Source organism: Amblyomma mixtum, chromosome 7 (assembly GCF_055824585.1).
Source record: "Amblyomma mixtum isolate Tamu chromosome 7, ASM5582458v1, whole genome shotgun sequence".
NCBI classification, from domain to species: domain Eukaryota; kingdom Metazoa; phylum Arthropoda; class Arachnida; order Ixodida; family Ixodidae; genus Amblyomma; species Amblyomma mixtum.
In genome coordinates this window covers 103666781-103694669 of record NC_143018.1, presented here as the reverse complement: position 1 = coordinate 103694669, position 27889 = coordinate 103666781, and the positions used below count along the sequence as shown (strand labels likewise).

The following is a 27889-nucleotide window of genomic DNA, read 5'->3' as shown; positions in this document are numbered from 1 at the left end:
TGAAAATCCTGCATTAAAGTATGAGAAGTCACACAATATATCAAACTACAATTTTGCCGCTCATTTGGTACGAAGTGCAGGCCGCGCCCCCGCCAGTGGCCCTTCTCCTAACGATGCTCTTCGATAACTCTTCGCGTGCGGAGACAGGGCGGCTGGGTATCCTTGGGCACCAGGTGAAAGTGCTAGCACAGCGAGACCGTGTAAAGAGGGGGAGATGGAGTGTGCTTGTGGGTGGCCTCTCATCTCTGGTACTAATTTTTTGCACGCTGCACTGCTGTGGTGCAGTGAAGCCAACCTAGCTAAAGCTGAGCGGCAGCTCTCGCGTGGTGTGCTTCACTCGCCCAGCTGCCGAAGGCGTTATGAAAACCAACTGTACCTCAACTTTAATGAGCGATTACTCTATTTACAGTGTATGTGCCAGAAACAGGTTTGGTTTGGTTTGGCTTATGTGAGTTTAACGTCCCAAGGCGACTCAGGCTATGAGGGACGGCGTAGTGGAGGGCTCCGGAAATTTCGACCACCTGGGGTTCTTTAATGTGCGCTGACATCGCACTGTACGCGGGCCTCTAGAATTTCGCCTCCATCGAAATTCAGTCGCCACAGCCGGGATCGAACCCGCGTCTTTCGGGCCAGCAGCCGAGTGCCGTAACCACTGAGCCACCGCGGCGGGGCGAGAAACAGGTTTGGACATCTAATGATAGGCAGTGTATAGTTTCAAAAAACCATCCGCTGGGGCTGCAATGCAAAGCAGGTTGAGCCTACCAATGCCTAGCAAGCGTTGCTGCAAGAACTACGTCACTGCCGTGAGTGCAACATGTTCTTATTTGTAGGTTATGATAAGCGCAGCGGTGTTCGCCATAAGGCAGCCCGATCAACGCTCCATCAATTCTACTCTAGCTGTGTGCCATGGATGGCTCGTGCCCTTCAAGAGCTCTCAATGATGCAGCCAAACGCAGCACACCAGAGCTGAGGCACAATGGAAACGGCGTCAGGATCATGCACTGCAAGCAACCCGAAGCAAAGACAGAAATAGTGAAGAAAAATGCATTCACCACCGCACACTGCTGTTACGTAATGTCACGCTACACAGAATGCATGGTCACCTTCAGCGAATTTATTTTCCTAGAATGTGGCGCTATCGTACCATCTTGATTATTCCCTTGCATCAAGTTCCATTTTCAACTGTCGGGAACTTGTGCACACAGTAAGTACAACACGTGAACAAATACATACGGCTGTAAGGGCCATTTATTTTCACATTCTGTGGGATAAGTATAAATAACGAATCCTATGGTACACTGTGGCATCACACTGCTGCCTCCTCTTCATCAAATCTTGCCCTCCACAGCATTCTCAAAGTGGTCCAGCAGCTTCTTGATGCTCTTCCTGGCAGGGCAACAGTCAAGGCTGACAAATTTCTCATTTCAAAAATGTAAAACAACCAACCAGTACTGTGTACACACAATTGTAGGTCGACCCCCCATATCACGTCAGAAAAAAAAACTGCTCAAGGCCAGCACCAAAGCCATGCGACAAAGCCACGCTGTAGCATACCTGATATCTCGTTCATCTCGTCTGTATTTATGGTGCCATGCTTTGGTTTCGATTGTGAGTAAGTCGACCCCCCCCCCCCCCCACTTCGGATTTTCAAATTTTAAAAAATAGGTCGACTTACAATCGTGTAAATACGGTAGCTCACTCACACACTGTTCATAGGCTCTCAGCACGTCGAATGGAATGCATCAGATTTGCTTCGCAAGGTATGTTTCAGCTTTTCTCTAAAACTATGCATGAAGTTACTTTGCAATTACATCTGAAATGTACAGTCGCGGACAGAATAAAATGGACCACGGCTCCAGTTAAAATAAGTGGGTCAACGCCATCTAGTGGAAACTCTGCCTGGTGTCAAGACGTATGCGTGACCATGTGCGCCCTCTTACCTCGCAGCCTCTCCAAATCGTTCACCTTCGCTTTGTGCGCTCTTTATTCGTAGCGACTATCGCGAGATGACGCTGCTGTAGCCGCCGCTGATAATGCGCTGTCGCAATGGCCCCTGATAGTGTTCCGCATTCTGCTCTGGCGCTCAGGACTATCGCCCTGGTTTCACCGGCAGTGTTCAGACGAACGAGGAAAAAGAAATGCGAGGACAGTAAACAGAAAAGAATGCTGGCAGTCCCACGCGCCACGGGCCTGGTGCTCGAATCCGGTCACTTCATCGTGACCGGTGGCTTGTGGCGGTCAGCAAAGAGCAGACGGCAGCAGACACGGCACATACCAATTTGTCGCATCCTTATAAGGAAACGAGCATGATGGCAGCGATACAGACTGCTCACTTGGCTTTCGCCGGCAGTCGGAACGACCAACGTTCAGGGCCGCGTTTATTTCAGATGTGATAAGATACTTTTCACATAACGCGTGCACCCCATCGCAGGCTGCCTGTTGGCCTGCGAGAAACGAAAAACTAGAACAGCGATTTTCAGCTTGACCTGACATTCAAGTCTGATAGCGAAGAAAGATTAATGTTCTTTTTCTCACTGTCCATCACTGTTCAACGCAAGCTATAATAGCAGGTAGCAGCTGACTCGTGTCGTCTTTTGTCAAGATGCTGGCTCGAGTGCCTTGTGAGGAACGAAGGTTCACCATGTGACTTTACATCGACGGTGTAAGCTAGCGGGAAATCTTTAGGCGTACAAGAAGAAGAAGAACCACAGCACGGTGTAAGAAATAGTTCAGGTGATAGAGCTCACCGCGCCGTCCACACGGCGGCCGGAGAGGAAATTCAGTACCCATTTCCCTCCCACGCCACCAGATGGCGCTAGGGCCGAGGGGGCCTGGCGCCTTGCGCTGTGTTCGTAGCGTGCTGCTTTTGCGCTTGCTTTTCACGTTTGTGTCTCGCTTTGGTCGTGATGATTTCACTTGTGTGGTGGCGTTTTGGTTGCCAAGGATTATCTTCTTCATGCGTGTAGTCAAGTCATCTCTTTGAAGGCAAGAGAAATGGGGAAAAAATGCTTTGTGCCCCGGTGCAACTCCGGGTACCAGAGCTGTGCTGACAAAGTATCGCTCTTTGCGGCTCCGAAAGAAGAGGAACGCTTGAAGGTATGGCGCCACGCTATTCCGCGTAAAGACCGTATGTTGCAGGCAACGGACTACGTCTGCGAAAAACATTTTGACGCAAAATATATTACAAGGACTTGGGATGCTGTTTACAAAGGGCATGTGCTGGTTAGTGCACCGCGAAGAGCTAGCCTGGCGAAGGACGCAGTCCCTACGATATTCCCCGGCTGTCCTAGCTACATGTCGAAGGAGGAGAGAAAAAGGAAAGAACCCGCGAACCGCCAACCGCCTGTAGCTAGGAAAAAACTCCGTGTAACATCTGACTGCCCTGTATCTGCAACTGCTACTGACGCTGCCGGTGACATGCCGTCGGAACCGCCAGATCCATTGAGTGTGGCTGTTGTACCTGTAGCACTTCCAACGATGCTTTCTTCAAATGCGTTCCCTGCGATTTTCGAAGCGGCAGATAGCCTAGCACTCCCGAACACTACGTGGGCCTGTCATAAAATTGACCTGGACGGCGTGCGAACAGTAGTGTATGCAGAATTGCATTTACTTAAGTCAGCAACTCTGCTTTCAAACACTACGTCAGGTAACGATGACAGCGAGTACTTCACTGCTCCTCCAAGCCATGTTGTTACAAGAAAAGCAGTTTCTATTGACAGCGAGCTGAAAGTTACTATTGCGCTGCTGGGAAAAGAAGCCCCTCGCTCCTGTGGGTTTCCTTCCGAGGTGAGCTGTGTTCAAGATATTGAGTCCTTGATCGTCCGCGTCAACGAAACACGTTTGTGTTCTGGTGGACCGAACGTTAGAGCCTATCCTAAAGTCCGGCCTGAAAGTGCGTTTGTTGACGTCACAGGCCAGTGGCGGCACAAAAAATGTGCGTTGATTCTCAAACACAGTGGAAGCGTGTGCTTATACTGTGAGCGTGTTCCAACGAAACTTCGAATTCACGAGAAACGAATGGTCGAGAAAAACAAAGAGAAAAAACGTCCTCGCTATTTCCGCATGACTGTCCCCGGAGCCAGTAACATAGCTGCTTTCAGGAGAGCCCGATATGCTCTGAAAAGGTCAGTTGACTCTCTACGAAAAAGGCTCCGAACAATCACGATGCAGCTAAAGCAGGCGAAGAATAAACTCTCCTCAATTTCTGATGAAACCCTGAGTGAGAAGCTAAGTGGCTTAAATATTCCTGAAGGACAAGCAACTGCCATAAAAGAGTGCATTGCAGCTGCAAAATGCAAGAACAAAAGTGGCCGACGTTACACAGAACATTGGCTACTACTCTGCCTGCTTCTTCACATTCGCAGCCCATCAGCGTACTCATTCTTGAGGGATAACGACATATTGCCGCTGCCGTGTGTTTCAACTATAAAGAAGTACTTGTCAATGGTACGTGTGAACTGCGGTTTTGATCCACGCTTTTTTGCTGCTTTTAAGAAAAAGCTCGCAAAAAAAGACACTTTCCAGCGGCATGGTATTCTTATTTTCGATGAGATTCACGTCTGGAAAGAGATGCGAGTAAACGCAAGAACGATGACCTACACTGGATTTGCAGACTTTGGGGATGGTGTGGCAGCCCCAGAGAAGCTATCGGACCACGGACTGGTGTTTTTATTTCGTTCCTTCGGGGAAAACTACTCCCAACCCGTTGCAGTTTTCGCCAGCTCTGGTCCAACAAAAGGAACTGTGTTGGCAGAGCTCGTCATAAAGGCTATTCTCCTCCTCGAGGACGCAGGCGCGTTTGTTGATGGAATTGTTTGCGATGGTGCCGCGACAAACCGCTCCATGTGGAAACAGTTTGGTGTTAGCGGAGAACTAGAGGCAACAAAGAACTTCTTCCTCAATCCAGCTTGCGAGACGTGGAATGTTTATGTTTTTTCAGATGTACCACATCTTGTCAAGTGCGTGCGAAATCGACTTTTGCAGCAAAAAGTGCTTTGTGTTAACAGTACCCGTGTTTTCTGGTCACACTATGACAAGCTATACGTTGCAGACACTAAGCATGAAGGCAAATTGAGGGTTTGTCCTAAACTCTCATACTCACATCTAAACCCAACAAACACTGAAAAGATGCGGGTGAAGCTAGCAACACAGCTGTTCAGCCTCAGCGTTGCCAATGGGCTAGAGTTCTATTCCAAAAGAGGTACGCCAGGTCTAGAGAATGTCAAGGGCACTGTTGATTTTACTGTGAAAATGAACAATTTGTTCGATGCATTGAATCGGAAACATCCAAAGGAAGGGTTAAAACTGCGCAGTCAAGATTTTGTTGTTCTGGAATCTTTTCTGAATTGGCTCAATGAATGGGAAAAAAACGTGAAGGCAGGACGTATTGACCACAAAAATTTCCTGTCAAATTCAACTGCCGAGGGCTTAAGAGTGACTATTCTCTCAAGCATGCAACTTTCCAAGTACCTGTTGGAGAAATGTAATTTTAAGTATGTTTTAACTGCGAAGTTTAACCAAGATGTGCTCGAAAAATTCTTCGGTATTATCCGCCAAGCAGGTGGGCAAAATGAGCACCCGTGTCTACCAACTTTCTTGCAGCTGTACAGCATGCTTTCTGTGTACAGCATGTTGAAACCTCCGATATGGTAACTGCCAGGTACATGACAATGAAGACTCGCGTCTGATAAACCTGTCCGACATGATTCTAGCCTTCAAAGAACCTTACGAGCCACGAATCAACGAGCTGAAGGCTAAACTTGATGGTCTTGTAGAGAGTGAGAGTGAATGTGAGGACTTGATTCACAACGAACCCGACTCAGGTAGTGTAACCGATTGTATAATCTATTATGTTACCGGATTTCTATGCAGGAAACTGCTGAAATGCACCGATTGCTCAGCGTGCAAAACTGGGCTAACGGCTTCTGCAAACGTGACCAGGCCCGAAGCAGCCTTAGTTTTGCAGAAAACGCGAGGCGGGCTGCTACATGCAAATGTGGCCATATTTTCTCTCTTAAGCGAAATAGAAGAACAGTTTCAGAAGCATGCTTCTGATAAGAATGTCTACGACATAACTGTCGACTACATTCTAGACAACCATAAGATGTCATTTCCATGCAGTGAGCATAAAGTCGACATAATGGCACAAGTCGTGCATTATTACGTAGCGCTACGCATGCGTCAGTATTGCAAGCAGCTGAAAAAGAATGCTGAAAACAAAACACAAAAGCTGCGCAAGCTATCGAAGCTAGTTTAAAACTGCTTCATCCTCGTTGAAATTTTGAAGTACTCTCTTTTCGTTGCATTGTCACAGAGTGAAGTATCGCCCGGGGGGCCTGTTTGTTGTCATAACTACGTAATGAATTGGTGCATTTCATTGCTTGTGTTTTCAGAGAATAAATTGAAGTGCATTCTATATGCCTTTGAAATTCTTGCAGCTGCTTCCCTCTTTTTAACCCGAGCTCAACAAACACCTACCTGTAGTAAAAAGTCGTTTGTGTGCTACGAGAAAAAAATATGCACACATACTCCTTGTCAGTACTTTCGTGGGTGTCAGTATTACATCCGATACCTCTGGTTCTAAATTCCGTAAGAATGCTGACCTGTTACCGAGCTATTTGCATCAGTGTCTAGCTGTTATACACACACATGGAAAGCAAAAGTGGCGATGCGCTATAGCGGACGTTGGTAGACATGGCTTGTCGTGGTATAATTGTTGCAACTCGATTGTGCTTTTTTATCTGCGCAATAACAGGCCATGTTAGGCGTTCGTTCCCTGAGGAAAAGCGGACGACACGCCAAAAATTATCGCGGTGTCAGACGCCATCGCATCTTTAAAGTAACATCAGGTCATAACCTGGAAATCTAGCTGACCAATGTCGTGAAAAGTACGATTAAAATTAAGTTCATTTCGCACAGGTGACGCATCACCGACAACGCTTGAGTTGTTCATAGCACGCGTCACGGCGCACATTGGAAAGCCTCCTGTACAGTAGCGCCATCTCACGGTGAAGCGTCGAAGTTGGTACGAGATTTCCGCGGCCGCGGAGGCGCTGTTACTACACCTGAAATATTTCTTACACCGTGAACCACAGTAAGTCGCATTACTCAAACGTTCCGAGACGAAGCCAGATTCAGGGATGCGCACCGTGCAAGACGACGGTAGAAAAAATGCGCGGTAGAAAAAATTCATCCGGCCGGCAACAGCACTTACGCAGCTGTATGGAGCGGGACGCGGCGAACAATCGCGCGAGATGGCGCCACTCCGGCAGCACATCATCCGCGGTGCCTACAGTGGCGCCATCTCGCGCTACTCACTACGACTGGCGCTCATCGAGCTAAAGCGAGCAATGTGGAGAGGCTGCGAGTTAGATAGGGCACGCATGCTCAGGAAAAGGTCTCGACGACACCAGGCAGCATTTCCACTAGATGGCGCTGACCCGCGTTTTTTAACCGGAGCCGTGGTCCATTTTATTCTGTCCGCGACTGTACATGGTAACCGGCATAGTACCTTATCTCAGTGGCCACAAATAATCTACATTGATTAGACATACAACACCATGAGGCAATTAAATTATAGCATTACTACACACTGGTAATCCTTGCAAGTTGGATTATCTTTAGTCAATGCTGCCTGGAAGCTTTTTATATTTGTTTTTCAAAGTTCTTTGTTTATCACTACTGGGATGAGGCCTTATCGCTTTCTGCCTGCTACGCAAGATATGACCAGATCGCTTTAGAACAATCATGACTGTGTGCTATGAGCCAGTCCCTACTATGTGCGAGATTGTTCTTGGTGTTTCAGGTGTCTTATCAGGAATGTTTGCGCAGCCTAACCTTCCCTGGGTTAATTGCAGGAAATCCTCGAATACCAATGCAGCTTTTTCTCACAGAGGAGGGTCAAATTTAGCAAGAGCTCATCTCCTCATGAAAGCAGGTGCTTTGCTGCTAACGACATCGAACCGCTCTTGAAAACCTACTTGTGCATAACCTCACGCTTTGTAATTTGACACAGATGCAAAAAAGTTTGACTCCTTGGATGGTTTTGAGTCTCCGCTCACGAGCCGCCTCAGCAAAAGAAGTTGACACGTGACCTGACCGAAATGGCCACTTCACTTCCATCTAGACACAGCACGCAGATCCCGGTGTGCAAAAGGATACACCTCCGCCACGAGGCCGTCCAGCGGTCGCATGGAGTTGCTCAGTTCTTCAAACTTGGCCATCAGCTGGTACATCGCCTGCGATGGGGTTTTGAGCAGCAACATTCAGCACGCTGTCGTCTCGAATGCTGAGAGTCACTGGAGAAGTTCCGGCAGCATGTAATGTCTACCAGCTGCAGTTAAAGAGGCTCCAAAGTCATGCGAGTAAATGGCGTCGAGGCAAGTCCCGCATCTCATATGACTGACATGTGCAATAAGTTCCATGTGCAACAACATATAATCTTAAAGGTGCACAGAAGAGGAATCTGAACTCGTATTTTTATCGCTGGAACTCGATCCACACGTTCCAAGCGTTCTTGGAAGCTTCAAATTATTGCCCCGTGCGGCCGATTTCCCTAATGTAAATCGAATTAAACGTCCCGGCTCCCGCCTTTTTTTTTTTAATTCCCCACAACGGTGAGAGAAGTCAACCAACCTTTCAGCCAGTCCCGTGGCAGCCTGCCGCTCTGCCATCGGCGGAGCGATACGTAGTGATCGGCGAAAGCAGAGTCCACGCGCATTTTTATTTTCGTGGGCCTAATTTGCAGCTATGTAGTCTCTGATTAGACCTATTTATTCACGGAAACCTAAAAGAAACAAACTAAAAGCGAAAGCAAAGTCGCCATGTGACTGCCTGAAAGGCACTCCATGCGTTGGTCGACTCCTCCCACCGTATGCGGGGAATTCAAAAAAAGAAAGGCGGGAGTCAGACGTTAATCCAACTTAATTAGGGAAATCGGCCACACAGGGCAGTAAATCGAAGTTTGTAGGAATGCTGGGAACGTTTAGATTGAGTTTCCACCGCAAAAAGACAAGTTCATATTCCTCTTCAGTGCACCTTTAACTTCTCCCAAGCGCCATTACTGAATTGCACAAACTGAAAAGCAGCTCAGTTGACGGCAACACCTGAAGTTAGCTTCCACTAGCTGCACGCCAAACAGAGCAGCCAAAGTTAGCGAATTCAGTTTCCAGAAGTCCTTACTTCTTCAAAATCAGTCAGCTATACTATGTTTCATACATGGCAGGCAACGCTGCGGAGGTTGCTGAAGTTGTGCGTCCGCGAAACTATATTACTCCGCCACATATCATTCGTTCTTCTCGAAACTCTGGTCACTGTTCGGACGAATACAAAGAGCGGTATCAAACGATGTAGTAGCATTGAAAATCACGGTCGAAGCTATAAGGCGCTCAGTGTTCAGGCTCTCCAGCCATAATTTTCACGGAACGTGAACTACTTTTTGGGCACGGATTTAGTAGAAGCAATTCGCCCTACCAACTGCGTATCATACTGCCACGTGTACTTTTTGCTTCTCGAAATCTCGACGAGTTGCAGAACGAAAATGTGGCAAGAGGCAAAACGAAGTCCAGGGGGTGCCAGTCACGGCACTTAAGATTTGTCACTACGAAATATGTTTGTGTTTGCTTTGGTTGTGTGGTGAACTACTTTTTTGCGAGCGAACTTAGCCTGCGCGAACAGGCGCACTAGTTTTGGCAGAGTTGCCTGCTATGTATGAAACGGAGTATAGTGGCCTATATTCACCAGGGTAGATGTGCAAGCTATTTGGTGATCCATGACACTCTACAGCTCGAAACACAAGGGACGATGCGAGCAACAAAGACACCAGAAGCACTTGCGGTGTGTCTCTGTTCGTGCCGTCTCTCGTGCTTTGCACTGTGGAACACCGATTTTCAGTTCCATCTGCACGTCCTTACAAGAGCCGTCCTGTGCAGCATTTGCGTGCAATAAAGCAAAGCAGGCTGGCCATCAATGTGCAGCTTCTAAATCTCCTTCAGCTAGTGTGTGCTGCAGCCATGAGGGGTATGGAGCAAGTTGTCATTTAGTACGAGGGATCAACTGCATTACAAGGTGATCCAGAGAGCTATTCCAACCTGATTCACCCCTCTTCCCTTTCAATGTCCTGGGCCACATGAACCATCCTTTAAACTTTTAGGCTATCTTGCTTCACCGAGCAACATCTACGCCCCTTTTGAAAAACTCCAAGCAAATCCCACGTTTGTCTGATGCCGCATCTGTGGACATCAGTCAACACACACGCAGCCTCGGCAACAATGTCATGATAAGCAAGGAGTACAACTCTCAATACAATGAACTTTTATCAGGGCATGAAACAATGGGGAGATCGGAGTCATGTCTCCCACACACCAGCTGGTTCGCCGAAGAGCAAGAGTAAAAACGCCGCAACTCGTGCGAGCCTGAACACAAAGCCTACTTTCAGAAGCCACTGTGGGCCTCGCTACATCCACCCACAAAAAGAAAAAAGAATTGCAATGCACTCACCTTGATGTTGGAGTCTGCCACATCGCAGGTCTTGGAGATGCCCCTCTCGTATAGGCGCATACAGTCCACCGTCATGGATGAGATCTGGGACACAGAGGAGAGGGCACAACAGTTTACACTAGTATATAGCAAGGGGTCTCAAAGTGCGTCCTGGGGAAGTCTTGGTACCCTTATGCTTTTTTGGTACCCAGAGCACCCGAGTCCATGCATGCATCAACCCCACCCTGTCCTTCACCCACATTAATGTGAAAGTTTTAAGGGTCCCGTTCAGCAGACAGAAGACCTGCCTCAGAACCTACCTCAGTTAAATATAATTAACTAAGACGAGGCCAACAGCTTGCATCTGGGGAACACCACCTTGCAACAAGCCTCAACGTGCTGCTCACATAGGACTAGCTGGGTTTGGTGATCACAAGTGTGGACGTGTTGAGTGTGCTATCAGTGTTCTCTAATAAAGTGAGCTCTCGCTCTCTAAACTCAGCCATGCTCCTGGCACAATAGGCAGACATTAAAACACCCCAATACTTGGACAGGAACAGCCGCTGCAGATCACGGTGCACCACTGGCAGATGTAACAACCGGCCTCTGCAAGGTCAGAAAAGTCTCACCCCGTGCATGGCAGTGGTGAGGCTCTCCAGGAGCGTCTCGACGGAGGCAGCCACCGTGCGTGCCTCGTCTTCCAGGTCGGCCAGGGCGTTGGGATCCACGGGGGCCATGTGTGGGGCGAACAGCTGCCGACACAGGCTCGGGGTGGACGAGCACGACGACGGGAACGGCTCTGCACAGGACGGACCACACCTTGTTACTTTAGGTGCATAGCACATGACCCACGTTCCAGGAGTCAAACCCCCGATGTGATGTTGACGCAGGACAAGCAAACATGGCTGTTTAGTTGCAACAGAATTTGTAGGCATAACGTCTGCAGTAGCTCCTCCCATCAATCAATCACCATTTCTTTGGACCCAGAATAAGGGTCAACTGGAGTAACATCTCACTGAAATGAGTTTCAAAAAGGGTTAACATCTGCACATACAGTATTGTGCATCTTCATCATGAAGACCTTTAAAACTTCTCCCTTCTCGACCGCTTGCACCTTTTCCGTGAAACTGCACGTAGAGCTTGCGTCTTGTGGTAACTTTTGTCTGGTAGTAAGTTTGGCAACGGTACCTACCTGGTTCAACCACACATGATGCAAACACATAATCGTACGTGCCGAGACTGACGAACTGAAAGCCGCCAAGGCCATTTCATCGCCAAAACGCCGCAGGGGTATCATCTGTTCTCTGAAGAGGAAAGCGGCACAACATGAAAGACGCAGAGGTGAGCTTTACAAGGTGCACGGATCCTTTGATGGCGCCATCACTGCCCTTCGGCAGCAACCCGGTGCTGATGGCTTTCAGTTCGTCGGTCTCGGTGCAGACAATTAAGGTCTGCATCATGCGCGGCTGATCTAAGTGCCATTGTCAAACTTGCTACAAGACAAAAGTTAACAGAATACGCAAGCTCAGTGCGTATTTTCACCATAGAGAAGCCAGCGGTTGAGGCGGGAGGATTTTTAGAAGTCTTCATGATAAGGATGCACAGCACTGCACAGCAGAATCTCAGTGATATGAACCCAGTTGATACAAGTTTTGGAATGATAAGAATTTTAAAAATTTCCCGGCAAGTGCAATGCATATAATGTGCAAAATTTTGGGCGTTCCAAACAATATTACGCACCCCTAAAGATGATGCAAACACAGCAGCCATGATGGCACCCTTGAGTTATGAAGCCACCCCATCACTGAAGCCACGATCACCAGTCGTGCAATACTCGCCACAAGCATTATGCGGCGGCACGCATGCCACACATCGTCAGCACCACAATCACCAGTCGCGCATTGCACATGAGTGAGTAATGGCGAGCGGCCATAAATGGATGCTGTCAGTAAACAATTTCCGCAAAGGCTTTTACCATGCTTCAGCACATGAATTTTGGTCGTGTTTTGATGATACGAATTTTCGGATGACACGGAACCCAGTAAGATTCGTATGAGCAAGATATTACTGCAGAATCAAACAAGTCTGCTGTTTCCAATTACACTGACTGCTATCAACTCCTCAGTTTGTCACACAGCCCACGGAATCTAGGTAACTGTTGTTTCTCCTCGCAAAGGACCCCAACCACAAGAATAGCACTGTCGCATCTAGCATGTACTCGTAGCAACATGTGCATCGCACTGCTGTCTGCACATGCACCAACACTTCGCACAGCATATTAACTCCCAAAACCACTTCTTCCACTTCAGCCAACCAGCATACACACACCCTGGGGTAACCTCTGTGGAGATAAAAGTTAAAATATAAACAACCTTTCTATACAGCCAGGGTGGGCAGGGAAGAGCGCTGTGTAGGGAGGTGAAACTTTCAACACAGACACATTAGACTCCCGTCACGACGAACCGGTTTAAGAAGAACGCTCGGATAAGATTAACAACGCGAGAGAATCTGATTAATCCATGCTTAATCTTGCACCTACCTGAGTGCAGTGCAAAGCAATTAACCACAACATCATGACAGCCAGTCGATGCTATCAGCAGGACGGCCTCCTTTGAGGGGCATCTGCAGCTGTGGTACGAGTTATATTCAAATATGGTCCATTTTTCACAGGTTACAAGTTTCATTCCATCACTTGGAAGCTTCTCCACCATTAGCCTGAGATCTTCACTGAGGCAGAAAGATTTTCGGTTTTGCTCACTACAGTTTCTCCTCTTAGGACACGGCACAGGACTGTGACCAGACATTGCACCACACTCTACAAGCATACTTTACAGGCATACTCTACAGGAATACTCTACAGGCATACTCTAGAGGCATACTCTACAGGCATGCTCTACACTAATGCTCTACAGGCATACTCTACAGGCATACTCTACAGGAATACTCTACAGGAATACTCTACAGGCATACTCTACAGGCATACTCTACAGGCATACTCTACAAGCATACTCTGCAAGCATACTCTACAGGCATGCTCTACAGTCATACTCTACAGGAATACTCTACAGGAATACTCTACAGGCATACTCTACAGGCGTACTCTACAGGCATACTCTACAGGACTACTCTACAGGCATGCTCTACAGGCATGCTCTACAGGCATACTCTACAGGCATGCTCTACAGTCATACTCTACAGGAATACTCTACAGGAATACTCTACAGGAATACTCTACAGGCATACTCTACAGGCGTACTCTACAGGCATACTCTACAGGACTACTCTACAGGCATACTCTACAGGCGTACTCTACAGGCATACTCTACAGGACTACTTTACAGGCGTACTCTACAGGCGTACTCTACAGGACTACTCTACAGGCATGCTCTACAGGCATACTCTACAGGCATGCTCTAGTCATACTCTACAGGAATACTCTACAGGAATACTCTACAGGAATACTCTACAGGCATACTCTACAGGCATACTCTACAGGACTACTCTACAGGCATACTCTACAGGCATACTCTACAGGCGTACTCTACAGGCGTACTCTACAGGCGTACTCTACAGGCATACTCTACAGGACTACTCTACAGGCATACTCTACAGGCATACTCTACAGGTGTACTCTACAGGCATACTCTACAGGCATACTCTACAGGCGTACTCTACAGGCGTACTCTACAGGCATACTCTACAGGCATACTCTACAGGCATACTCTACAGGAATACTCTACAGGAATGCTCTACAGGCATACTCTACAGGCATACTCAGAAATGCACCCAAACTCAAGATTCCAACCTGGCATCCCGGAAAACCGGCCCTCCCCCGAGTGCACTGTGCGCACACGCACCTGCCACCTTGGTGACAGGACTGCTGAGCTTGATCTTCTCCTGGAGGTCCTCTGCCACAAAGGTGACCATGTCGCCCTCGTAAGTGAGTGTGCCCTGCAGCTCGGACAGCCCACTGCTGCCTGCCTGTCGCTGGAGGGGCGACTCCTCCAACGCCTCCTCCGCACTCATCATGGAGGAGCCGGGACTCGTCACCTGGCTGTCCGTCATGGCAGATGGGAGGCGGCTGTGCGCCTTGGAAGAGGCCCTCACACCCAAGCTCTGGGGTCTGCGAATGCAGCACAAAGCAGGCCCTAACTGGTCATGCACAGTAGGGGCAGAGGTTTTCAACACAACAGCATTGGGCTTCACATCACGCAATTTCACGTTATCAGTCACGAAAGTCGCTGACTGGCTGAGACAATGATGAGGTCATAACCTGCCCCCATTGCACTTCTTATCATGTGATTTTGCATCTTGTGTTAGTCACAAAATTTGCTGACTGGTCATGAGGGGGCTGACTTCACAAAGTCGCACGACCACGGCGCAAAAATTGAAAACTGAAAAACAAGGGGGAGCGCGCAACCAGGAAAGAGCGCAACAAGCAGGCTGGAACAAGTTCTTGGTGGACTCACTCAGCGCATGGTTGTGTGTGCAAATAAAGACATACTGACAGTGACAACGTTGTGCATGCAGTGCAAGAAATGATACAGATGTGTAAACATGTAGCAGCAAAGTTGCTTCTAAAGCTAACGCATTCCACTTTTAAGGTGACGCAAGCATCACCATACTTCCTTACCATTACTTTACTACAACCATATTTAATTAATTCCATCTAGAAGAATATCACAGTGTCATAAATATCTCTAGCCGGAATAATTTTTTTTACAAATCACAAACAAAAAAAGAAAAACAAGGATAATATTCAGTGAACTTCCAGAAAAACTCGGCCTTTTATGCCCATTCTTAATGACCTCCGAGTTCAAAGAATAAACGGCAGTGCTTAAAAATTGCACTATCACTGAAAGTACACAATCTGCACTATTTACCTGCACCAATCATGCAGATGGGTGAACACCATGAACACTTCTTGGACATCTGCTTTACACGATTAAATACCAACAGCGACTGTGTTTCGGTTCACTACACTATATACACAGAAAATCCTAGGGCCACCACTTCAAACGGTGTCAGCTAAGAGCACCAATCAAGCAGCAACATGACACATAACTCCGCAAGGAAAATGCATCATGGGAAACAGCAGTGCTATACCTAGACAGCATATGACACAAAGACAGCATGACATGAGCCATGACTCTTGGCTTACTCTCAAGAAAAGCAGGAGTGCTCGTACATACACCTTGAGACAAGCACCATAAACTCACAAAACAGCAGGGAGACGAAAAACATGCACTGCTCACTTCCAATAGTCTTATTTGTACATGAATGTCCTATAAGAATGTAGCAACAACTGCCTAGAGTGCAAATGTCATGCAAGAAGAAAAAAAAACACTTGCACTCATGATGGCTGTAACTATGTGTATGTTGAATGCCACTTTAACTATCTGCAAGATAACCAATAGTCATTAAAGGAGTATAGACACCAAATATCTTCCTTGTGTGTTTTCTTCTTTCAAACATGCTTTAGGCATTAGTACACAAAGATCACCCCGTGGTATTCGCCTACGACCGCTAAACAAATTATAACTGAATTTCTTCTTGATGCTGTTTCGGTTCCGGTTTCATCAGGCGAACAATGGCTGTGACGTGCAGTTCACACTTGGGTCAAGTGACGCATGAAAAAAAACTGCAATATAACTGCTAATACGTCGTTCTTTGTCATTCCAAATCTTGAAGCAGACTGGCTTAAGTACAGCATTTAATTAAAACTATGTATCAACGATAATGTATCAGTTTTTAGTGCCTCACGTGACCTAAACACTAACTACATGTCACAGTCATAGTTCAGATGATGAAAGCAAAACCGAAACAGTATGAGATTGAGATAAGAAATTCAATTGTATATTATTTAGAGGTCATAGATGAATGCCATGTGATGAACCATGTATTGTAATGTCTAAAACATCACTTGAAAGAAGAAACCATACAACAAAATTTAGCTGTCTATGGTCCTTTAAGCATAAAGGAGTGCATTCCAAGAGCAGCAAAACATAGCAGGGGGCAGCAGGAAGTCAGGTGGGCGGATGAGATTAAGAAGTTTGCAGGGATAAGGTGGCCACAGCTGGCATAGGATAGGATTAACCGGAAGGCCATGGGAGAGGCCATTGACATGCAGCGGGCGTAGTCAGGCTATCACGATGATTTGTTGAATACACATTTCCAAATTAAGATTGTCATAAGTTAATGCTGCATGTCTGCCGCCTCATCATGGTCCTGTGTCGTGAAAGGTTAAGCGCAAAAAAAGATGACACAAAGACAGAAGACGCGACAGGGCGAGCGCAATCCTGTTGTGTCTGCGCTCGTCCTGTCGCGTCTTCTGTCTTTGTGTCATCTTTTTTTGCGCTTAACCTTTCATGGCATTACAAGTATCAAGCCAACTAGCCCGACAACATCTCTTAATGGTCCTGTGTGTTTGCACTACTGATCTCAATAGGAAGAGCCAATAAACTCAAATGTTCGCATTTAACAAATATACTAGTTTAACAGACAGCCAAACCATAAACCAAATCTCAATTTCGCACATACATGGAAAACTTTCAAAGTTTTTTAAGAAAAAAGAAAACAAGCATGAGCAAGCAGTATCGACAACAGATGCGTGCAATATCAATGGTTACATGAAATAAACACTTTCTGGCCTGAAAAAAATGGCAGAAAACTGATACAGTCTTTTTGTCTTTAATGCTCCCAGGGCTGACTGGTCACCATAATGTCAACACACGAGTATTTCTTGCAATATAAAGCTCGGCATTGTGTGGTGTTGCTTTTCCGTCTGTCGTCGTGCTCTCTCAAATGGCTGTCAGCGTGAAGTTTTATCTGCTCAACATGCACCTTTCTTATGTACAAAGGTGCCAGGCAAAGTACATCACATTGGAAAGAAGCAAACTCTTCCAAAAGGTTCACTAAGTATGCAACTTTTTAATGGTGCTGCCATTTTCAACAGCTTCGATTTCGGCTAGTTCATGCAAGATGCGGGAAGAAAACTGCGGAGCACAAGCACAAGCAGAGGCAAGACCTTTAAGTATTGCCTCTGCACCTGTTTCCCAAATGTAATTGTCTTTTCTCTTTAACTTTGGGCAAATTGTGCCAACTCTTTAAGATATGATGAATGAAACTGCATGTCGAGCTGTTGACCTACCATTAAGATCCCGAGATAACCCTTGGCCATGTCCTGTTAACTAGCTTAGATGTGCTGTCCAGGCAGCACGGTAAATGTTAACAAATCTGTGTGGCTAATTACTTTGTTCAGGCCAATGTGCTTAGAAGAATCCCTTTAGATGGAGCTGGTTTCTAAGAAAGGAATAATTTCAAACAACTATAACTATAATGTGGTGCTCCCAGCTTTGGGCTCTGAATTATAACAGATTTTTGTTAGACTATGAAAGTTTGACAAGGACACATAGCGTTTCTTTGAAGCTGTAAGGCTGTACTTAGATTATGCGACCTTTTTAGGGGCTTTGAAGATGTGTTCAAAATATTTTATATCTATATGTTCTCATGGATGAAATTTTTAAAAATATTTGCATGAAGTGTTATTTGTACAAAGTAATGTAACCATTGCTTCTTGGTAAATTGGTAAATTGGTTTTTGGGGAGTGGACACCTGAACCACGCCATAAGGGAAGGGATAAAGGAAGAAGTGAAAGAACAAAGAGAGAAAGAGTAGTGGAGGTCTTCGGAATAATTTCAACCACCTGGGGATCTTTAATGTGCACTGACATCGCACAGCACACGGCCGCCTCTTGCGTTTCGATTGCTTCTTTGAATATTGCTTTTGTCTACCCTGCTTGGACCAAAAAGGTCTGCAGTATCATGTTAATAAAATAAAATAAAAACAAATAGCTTGACCACCATCTTAAATCCTTCCTTTGCCTGTTACGGTTAACTTTCTTTAGAGCGAAAGTTCTGCTGCTCGACCAAAGCTGCAAACGCTGTTTCATCGCTGAAGCCTGACCTTGAATAAATAAATAAACAAAATAAATGTTGCTGCGACTGGGTTTCGAACGTGTGGCAGTGCGAACAGATAAGCTTCTCTGGCCTGAGCACGAGAGCACTATGCTATCGCCTCAGCCATGCACGCTTCGCCTCGTGTTAAACTGCAACGCACCCTTGTGCTGTGCATTGCACTTCGTCGTCTCCATCAACTAATACTACTATTGAACTAACATCGTCACCCGACGTGCCGACGGCCCAGCAAAGCAAAACCATGAGCCAACCAGGCTAAACACATGCTTTCACACGTCTACCCTGTTCAACTGCATTAAAGCCCTACCACTTTTTTTAAAAGCGTGCACATAAAAGCACATAGAGAGGCCTTGTGGCACCCTTTTTGCCCTTTTTTGTTTATTTCCAAACCCCATCATAACTGGTGGCTTCTGCCTGGCAAGGGCAGTATTAGCTGCAGCATTTCTGAAAACTAAAATGCCCCCACTGGGCAGTTTCTTTGTAGAATAGTAGAGGGGTTAGAGGTATGTCCAATGAATGCAATCGTAAAGATTACTACAATGCACAAAATGCCAAGCATCACCAATAGGCATAGCCTGCAACTTTAAGAGCGTAGCTCTTTGGCACCCGTTTCTACATTTCGTGGCGTCGCCGTCCCAGCAGTGGACAGCTTAGTCGGGCTTTAAGCTGCGAAACCAATGAAGCGGGAGCTTGGAAAGCAGAGGGAAGGTGCACAACTGCCCTCTTGAAACAGTGAACACCTCAGTCGTGCTTTAAACTATGTGGCAGTAGTGACAGATGTGCGCTGCATGCTTTGGCATTGACAACGTTGTGCCAGAAACGCGGCGCTGAAGCCATAAGCTGTCAACGTTCGTTGTGTTCATTGGCGTTGGCGTTGACAACGCTTTACACTCCAATCATTCTAACGAAAGGAAGTGAGCATAATGGCTCCCTGGGTCAGCGGACACCTGAATCGCGCTTATAGGTACGTGGGGTGATGAGAGAGAGATGTGGGCTACAGGCATTGACAACGTTGTGCCAGAAACGCGGCGCTGAAGCCATAAGCTGTCAACGTTCGTTGTGTTCATTGGCGTTGGCGTTGACAACGCTTTACACTCCAATCATTCTAACGAAAGGAAGTGAGCATAATGGCTCCCTGGGTCAGCGGACACCTGAATCGCGCTTATAGGTACGTGGGGTGATGAGAGAGAGATGTGGGCTACAGGCATTGACAACGTTGTGCCAGAAACGCGGCGCTGAAGCCATAAGCTGTCAACGTTCGTTGTGTTCATTGGCGTTGGCGTTGACAACGCTTTACACTCCAATCATTCTAACGAAAGGAAGTGAGCATAATGGCTCCCTGGGTCAGCGGACACCTGAATCGCGCTTATAGGTACGTGGGGTGATGAGAGAGAGATGTGGGCTACAGGCATTGACAACGTTGTGCCAGAAACGCGGCGCTGAAGCCATAAGCTGTCAACGTTCGTTGTGTTCATTGGCGTTGGCGTTGACAACGCTTTACACTCCAATCATTCTAACGAAAGGAAGTGAGCATAATGGCTCCCTGGGTCAGCGGACACCTGAATCGCGCTTATAGGTACGTGGGGTGATGAGAGAGAGATGTGGGCTACAGGCATTGACAACGTTGTGCCAGAAACGTGGCGCTGAAACCATAGGCAGTCGGCGTTCGTTGTGTTTATTGGCATTGACAACGTTTTACACTCCGATCATTCTAAAGAAAGGAAGTGAGCATAATGGCTCCCTGGGTCAGCAGACGCCTGAATCCTGGTTATAGGTACGTGGGGTGATGAGAGAGAGAGATGTGGGCTGCATGTGTTAGCCCTGATAACGGTGAGCGAACTCTCGTGATCAACTGTTAACCGCCACCTGCCAGTGTGGCAGTGTGGGGACATTAATGCAGATATAAAGAGAAAGAGGAATTTCTAACAACTTATACGGGAGAACATCCCGTTCTTCTCACTCGTAACGCCTCCCACGGCTGTGACAGCCTCGCGAAATACTTGCATAGACCTCGTCTTTGAGTATCAGGCATTGGTGCAGCAAGTTGAGCATACATCCATCTACTTCTCCGACCACAAAGCTTCCCTTGTGACAATCAAGAACTGTTAGTGGAGTGTTTCTTGAAGAAGGAATATGAGTGAAAAATAACAAGTTGTCTGTAATTGTACATACATGTCTTGCTCGAATTCTTTGCCTCAGTCTATCGAAAAGCTGAAACAGCTGATGAGCTGCGCTCAAATTTCACATTAGGAAGTAACGCAACTGTCGGCAATTTTTTTGTTCCCTTTTCAACTTTTGCTATTGGTGACAACTTCATGGTGACATAGGACACGAAGTGAGGAAAAACAAAATGAGATACTACAAAATACAGAGTTGATGGGTGCGTTAACGTCCCAAAGCTGTGAGAGACGCCGTAGTGAAGGGCTCCGGAAATTTCCACCACCTGGAGTTCTTTAACGTGCACTGACATTGCACAGTAAATGGGCCTCTAGAATTTCGCCTCCATCGAAATACTACAATTTACAGCTCAGCGAACCTGCTTGTATACATTCGAGCAAGGCCGCCGCGGTGGCTCAGTGGTTATGGTGCTCGGCTGCTGACCCGAAAGACGCGGGTTCGATCCCGGCCGCGGCGGTTGAATTTCTATGGAGGCGAAATTGTAAGAGGCCCGTGTACTGTGCGATGTCAGTGCACGTTAAAGAACCCCAGGTGGTCGAAATTTCCGGAGCCCTTCACTACGGCGTCTCTCATAGCCTGAGTCGCTAACCCCATAAACCAACCAAAACCAACATTCTAGCAAGTTTTCGATGCTCGAAAGGGCAGAAGGCCTCAGAAACAATGAAATGGCAGCTTCAATAAACGGTCTTCCACGCACGGGCACGTGTCATGCGGACAACGTCGAGCGGTGATCCGCTACTTCGGCATCCGCACCTGGAGTTGCCGCGCGCAGATGCAGCGAAGCCGGCCACGGGCCCCTCCCGTTCCTCGCGGTTGATCTGGTCGACGAGTTCGTTGATGCCCTGCGTGGCGTCCTGCACCTCGGCCAGGTCCGAGATCTCGCCCGGCAGCAGGTCGTCGTCGTCGTCTCCCTCCTGGTAGATCTCGCTGTACGAGGCCGTCATCGCGTCGGGCATGTCGTCCGCGTCGTCCGAGTCGCCGCCGTCGATAGACGCCAACGGCGACACGGACGCGCTGGCCGCGTCTTCGGACGCCTCCGACGCCGCCACACGAACGACTCCGTTGGCGTCGGCTTCCTCCTCTTCGGCGACGTCCGCCGCGTCGCGACGCAGCTTGGACGCGCAGTTGTCGAGGTTCTCGAGGTTGGGCGGTCGGTTCTCCACGCTCATGGCTGATCGGCTCGCCCGGAACGGGCGTGACGTACAGAGGTCCGGGGGTTCAGAGAGCACGCATATCACTCAAACCGTGGGCGGCAATGGAAACACAGAGCCGACGGTGAATCTTCTTTCGTGTTGTGTCACTGCACACTGACTAGGAATGGAAATCGTCGCCCAGCGATGGTCTGAGGAACTGCAGCCGATCGGCCGCACGTTCGTGCGGATACGAGAAAGGTTCCGGAAAGTACAAAAATGTGTGGGCTTTTTTCCTTCCAACTTTTCAACGCCTACCAGCAGTGCGGTGCGCTTGGCTGAGAGATCTTCAATCAGCTGGCTGTTTGTTTACAACGCAAGGCGGCACCGCCGTACCGCGCCCACTGAAGGCTAGGCGAAGTAGTACTTTATCGAAGAGAGCCGCAAGCGAATGGTTGACACTTGTGAACCGTTTGTGCCTTTGGCGGGAAAAAGTGCGGCATCTCACATTTCACGGCTTACGCATTTTGCAAAGAAGCATTCGCGGAACACGGATTGAGATCACTTTCTCCACTTAGCGGGCTATCGACTGACCCCGACTTGACTTTGTGCGACAACGTCATGAGTCGCCTGTCTCAGTTTCGGTTGTTGTTTGCAAAAATAAGCTCGCGCGCAAATCATGAAAAACTGCACGAAACTTTCGCATCTTTATTTGCTCTAATGTTCACGTCCATGGAGGAAGGCTAAATTTTCCTTCCTCCAAGTTCACGTCAATCCGTCATAGCAACCAGAGCTCTGAGCTGGTACCTGCTTCGCCGCTCCTTGTACTCTAGCTAGCTGCCACGAAGTGGGACTATGAATTTTGGCAAGCAGTATTATGAAATCGGCAAACTTACGTGCACGAGCTCCGATGCAGCATCCGCAAAGGACTTAGATATACGGAATGGGTGTTCTTCAGACTCTTGCCACTAGCACGCAAGGAACGCCCACTTTAACGCCCACTACGCCCACCGTCGGTCAGTGCCACCATGCGCACACCTAGTTTGTACTGAACCATGGAGGAAAATGCACCGAACAATGCTAGCGTACGTAGCTTTCTCGTAGTTGTGCGCACCATAAAGAATCCCTGTTAGCCATCATACCCCTGTCAAAAGCGTCAGCCGATCAAGACAGTATACCATGCGCGCGATGACTGACCACGTTTGTAGACGTGATGACAGACCTAGTGGTGGACCGTTTAACATCGATGTATTAGGAAGAAAATTGAAAATTGGTTTTGGGGGAAAAGAAATGACGCCCGAACCGTGCCGTAAGCGAATGGATAAAGGAGGGAGCGAAAGAAGGAAGAAAGAGGCGTCGTGGTCGTCTCCGGTCGTGGTCGTCTCCATCGAAACGCGGCCGCCGCGGTCGGATAGAGCCCGGGTACTACGGCTCAGTGGACGAGTGCCCTAAAAGAAGGAAATAATTTATTTGATCCGGGTATCTGTTTCGGGCGAGCGCGAGTAGATAGGGTCGCTTCAACTTTCCTTTTTACGAGTTACCCCTTACAGCCATAGAGAAAGTATGCACAGCTATTTACGGCGAACATCTCGTAAAACGTCACCGTCAATACTTTAAAAACCATCTGCATGCGATATTAATGTCGAAGGAAAATATCACTCGTTTTAAGGTGATTCAGGTCCCTTCCCGCGCATATTATTCGCTGAAAATCTGTCACGCGCTTATGTTCTTCAAAATCGCACTGTTGCCTTACCAAAACCGGAACCAAAACCGAAACTGCTGAAAGCTTCTCGTCGTCACCTGACGTCACAATAGCAATTGGTGGTGAAAGGTTGTGACTATGCTATAAATAGTCCAATCCAATCCAAATGTGTTGTAACGTTCGCTGGTTCATTCGTAGTTGACCTAGCCACAACAGCAACAACAGCCTCAGTTCTTTCGCAATGCGTGTGTCAACAAACCGGCGTGCCGGCGTTGCGATGCTTACGGGCTGGAAGCAGGATTACGGCACGCGCTTTTACGGGGACCGATAGGCAGGCGATAAGAACTCTTCCTTCGGCACTGGAACGGCGGAACCACGACCTACTGTAGGTCGTGGGCGGAACGATCCTACCCCTGACTACCAGGCACGGAAACCGCCATGTCGACCTCTCTCCAGCCGCTAGCCGCCGTACTGCTCGTCCTGTTCGCCGAAGTTTCCCTCGGAGACGACGCGTCCAGTACACAGGACACGTTATACGACAGCGGCTTGACGACGCTACGCGAGGGCCTCCTCTACGCCAGGCCCCGCGGCCGAATGAGCGAGATGGTCGTCTACTGCTACCCCGGCGATCCCGTCCGCTACCTGGGGATCTTCAAGTCCATCTACGTCGAGTTCAGGCACGTGCCCGAGCGCTTCAAGCTCTTCGAGGGGCCCGACGAGGCGTCGGTGCGCGCGCAGTTCAACGCTCATCTGGCCAGTTGGGTGCCGTTGCTGCCGTGGAGGCAGTCGACCATCTCGCTGTCGGCCTTCCGACCGCACTGCTTCGGGCTCGTGTCGGAGGACGACTACCGCTTCGAGCTGGTGGTGCGCCAGGCCAACTACTGGCGCGTCCTGCAGTTCGCCGCGTCGGTGCTGCTCTTTTTCGGCGTGCCGGCGCTGTGCCGCAACGTACTCGTCTTCTACACGTGCGGCGTCGCTGTGGGCGTGCTCGCCTTCCTGCTTATCGGCGTGTTCGTCGCGGGCCGCCTGCTACCCCGGCGCGTCGCCGGCTACTCCGTCATCGTCTTCGGATGGTCCCTGGTGCTCTATCTGCTTCAGCTGCTCTGGTACAATGTCTACCAGGTGCGTATGGGCGGGTGGGAGCATCCTGTACCCGCCGCGGTGGCTCAGTGGTAAGGCGCTCGTCTATCGAGCCGAAGTACCCGGGTGCGAACCCGACCGTGGCGGCCGCGTTTCGATGGAGGCGAAACGCTAGAGGCGCCCGTGTGCTGTGCGATGTCAGTGCACGTTAAAGATCCCCAGGTAGTCGAAATTATTCCGGAGACCTCCACTACGGCACCTCTTCTTTCACTCCTACCTTCCTCCCTTTCCTTACAGCGCGGTTCAGGTGTCCGCCGAGATATGTGAGACAGATACTGCGCCGTTTCCTTTCCCCAAAAAACCAATTTACCAACTAATTTTAGCATTCTGAGTCGCTTTGGGACGTTAAACCCCAATAGACTAACCAATTTCATCCTCATTGCCATTCTTAGTGTTGGCAACGATATGGAATTATTGATATAAATTAAACATTACACTATACAGGTACTACATTCTTATTTATTAATGTGCTAGGAATGGCTTGACACCTAAATTTGGTGGCTTGTTTTCTTCTCTGCAACGATGCAGAAGACACTACTATGCCTTGATCACCACGTGGTATTCACCGACGACTGCTACATAATTTTTAATCGAATTTTTCTGTCATGCTGCTTCGGTTTCAACAGTGAAACAATGACTGTGACATGAAATTGTGCTTATAGGTCATGTGAGACATGAAGAAACTGCAGTATAATCGCAGCTTCCACATTCGTTGTCATTCCAGCTCTCGAGGCAGGCTGGATTTAGCATTGTAGTGATTTAAAACGACGAGGCATTAATTATATTGCAGTTTTCATGTCTCGCGTGACCTGTAAGCACACTTATTCAGTCATCGTTCGATTGCTGAAACTGAAACAACATGAGAAAGAATTTTAATTATAAATTTTTTACCAGTTGTAGGAAAACATCATATGGTAATCCATGTATAACAATACCTTACGCATCATTACAAAGAACAAAACATGTAGCACCCAGAAGTTAGGTGTCCTTTAATAGGTTGTACTGAGTTTCATGCAGTCATTCAGCTCATGGGCAGTTAGGAGGCTCAACTGCTGTTCAGTTAGATGGAACTTGAATCTAGCATAGGATTCCCTTCACCTGTCCATATCTGTTACTGCTGCCCCCCCCCCCCCATATATATATATATATATTTTGTAATGAGTCCCTCATTTCCATAACCTTGCCCGCTGAACCTGTTACTCTAGGGGGAGTTTCATTAGCTATGGAATAGTACTACGAAACATGAAATTGCATGCTTTTGTACCCATCTGCGGCATACACATTTTGATGGCAAAACAATAAAGAAATTTCGTTGTGCCCAGATGTTAGAGCTTGCTGTTGAGAACTAGGGGATTCAGCTTGTGGTTATCTGCTGTGATATTTGCCATTGTTCGCTCTGTGCCTTTAGGACGGAGCGTACCATTAAACCTGTTCTCTGTTGCCGCTAATGCAGGTGCTGGCTGAATACAAGAGCGTTATAGCCGGCTACATTGCGTTCACGGCGCTCTTGAGCTTCGGCATCTGCTATCGCGTCGGTCCGCCGACACACCCGCGGACGCTAAACCTGATTCAGTGGTCCCTGCAGCTCGTGGCACTGGCCGGAGTGGTCACGTCCTCCGAAGTGCGCGAAGCGATGGGTGCCGCCGTGCTCATCATGTTGACAACCTACAACTTTCCCTCTCCGTGGAAGGCCAAGCTGCGGACCTGGTGGCGGACTCGGGTGTGCCGACCCAAGGTGGCGCTGCTGACGGAGGAGGAGTACATCCTGCAGGGCGACATCGAGACGCGCAGGGCGCTGAATGCCCTGCGCGAGTACTGCAGCAGCCCCGACTGCAGGACGTGGCAGGTGGTGACACGCCTCAAGGACCCCGTGCGGTTCGCCAAGTTTGTGCAGGGACAATCGCACCTTTCCGATGACGAGGTGCTCCACTACGAGCTGGACTCGCCGGATCGCACGCCAGACAGCGAGGATAGTCTGATGACGGAGGACGGCGGTAATGAGCAGCCCTCTTTCACGGAGCTTGCGGATGGGCCTAGTTCATCGTTCGCGAGATAGCCGCACGTTTTGGAAGCGTCGAGCAATGCGACGAATTAACGCAGCTGTGAACAAATACTGCTCTTGAAAGAATGCTTCCTGCGGGACCAAGTATGAGCTGAACTCGTTAGATCCCTTCTTGTGACATGGACTGCCTGACGGTGATGGGCAAGTGGTTTACAGAACTCCTAGTGCCTGAACTGCCTGGGTGACAGTGATGGTTCGGTTGTAGGACAGTCATTATTAACTTGGCTTCTTTTTGCTGAGGCCTTCTAAGGAGACCATTTAAAGGTGATGCTCATCATTAGTACATAAAAGGAAGCAGATACTAGTTGAGAATGGAAAAGCAGAGGTGATTAATTTATAAACATCATGGTGCCAGGAACTTCTTGGGTTCCTATGGGCGCTAATGTCACATCACATTCGTTTTTGTATTTGGGTGCCAGTGTTAGGTGCCTTTTTGTTTTATCTGTTAGCCCACTGTGTTTTTGTGGGATTAGAGTTGACTTTATTCTCTCTCTCGGATGCACCTTGTGTAAATTTTCATAATTTTTATACCATTGTAATGTATACATTTTAAAGCTGTTTAAGAATTTTTTAACATTAACTCGCACCACAGTGGTGTGCATCTTGCTTGCTCAGTGCAGTTTCACTGATTAAAACTTGCTTAATTCGAACTGCTGGTTTATTTCAACTGGCACTTCAGTCGCATCAACATATATAATAAAAATACTCATCTTATTTCAAACTGTCTGCATATTTAGAACAAATTTTCACCCTCTTCCAGTTCGAATTATAAGAGTCAACTGTATTGCATTCTACCTGACTCGTGCCAACTTTTACACCTGACGCACTGTTCGTGTTGTAGCAGTGCTTGTACTTGTTTTAGCCTCAAGTGCATGTATGCTGGGTAAAGTCTTGCCCAAGCAAGAAAGGTGCAAATATTTGATAATTTTGAATATTTGATCGAATATTAAATTATTCCATATTCGATTCTATCCGAATGTTTGGCATTCAAAATCTCTTAAGTATTCGTTTCTAGTGAATGTTTCTGAGAAGCTTGCTTCACACTGTTTCGGCTCAATGTACCTCCGCCGGGATGACATCTACACAACCACGCAATCGCAATTAAGACCGGCAGTCGAAGAACCCGCAAATAGGTCTCGCGCCCTGCAAATTGTCAGCTCTGCACGTAGGTCGACTCCCAGAATCTCCAGTGGCCATTTTTGCAGAACATTGACTAATCTTCAAC

General features: G+C 47.9%; 2 protein-coding genes across 2 annotated transcripts; one reads left to right on the top strand and one right to left on the bottom strand.

Annotated features, from left to right (window-relative positions):
• Window positions 1-1230: 1230 nt before the first annotated feature.
• On the bottom strand, window positions 1231-22378 carry BORCS6 (BLOC-1 related complex subunit 6). The gene is made up of 6 exons (XM_089553300.1): window positions 21384-22378; window positions 14334-14599; window positions 11106-11275; window positions 10498-10581; window positions 8161-8237; window positions 1231-1386 (listed from the first exon to the last, which is right to left on the bottom strand). The coding sequence occupies exons 1-6, from the start codon at window positions 21797-21799 to the stop codon at window positions 1329-1331; spliced, it is 1071 nt and encodes a 356-aa protein (XP_089409426.1). The 5' UTR covers window positions 21800-22378; the 3' UTR covers window positions 1231-1328.
• Window positions 22379-23628: 1250 nt separating this feature from the next.
• Window positions 23629-27385, top strand: LOC149337067 (nuclear envelope integral membrane protein-like). The gene is made up of 2 exons (XM_089553299.1): window positions 23629-24584; window positions 26056-27385. The coding sequence occupies exons 1-2, from the start codon at window positions 23901-23903 to the stop codon at window positions 26656-26658; spliced, it is 1287 nt and encodes a 428-aa protein (XP_089409425.1). The 5' UTR covers window positions 23629-23900; the 3' UTR covers window positions 26659-27385.
• Window positions 27386-27889: the final 504 nt, after the last annotated feature.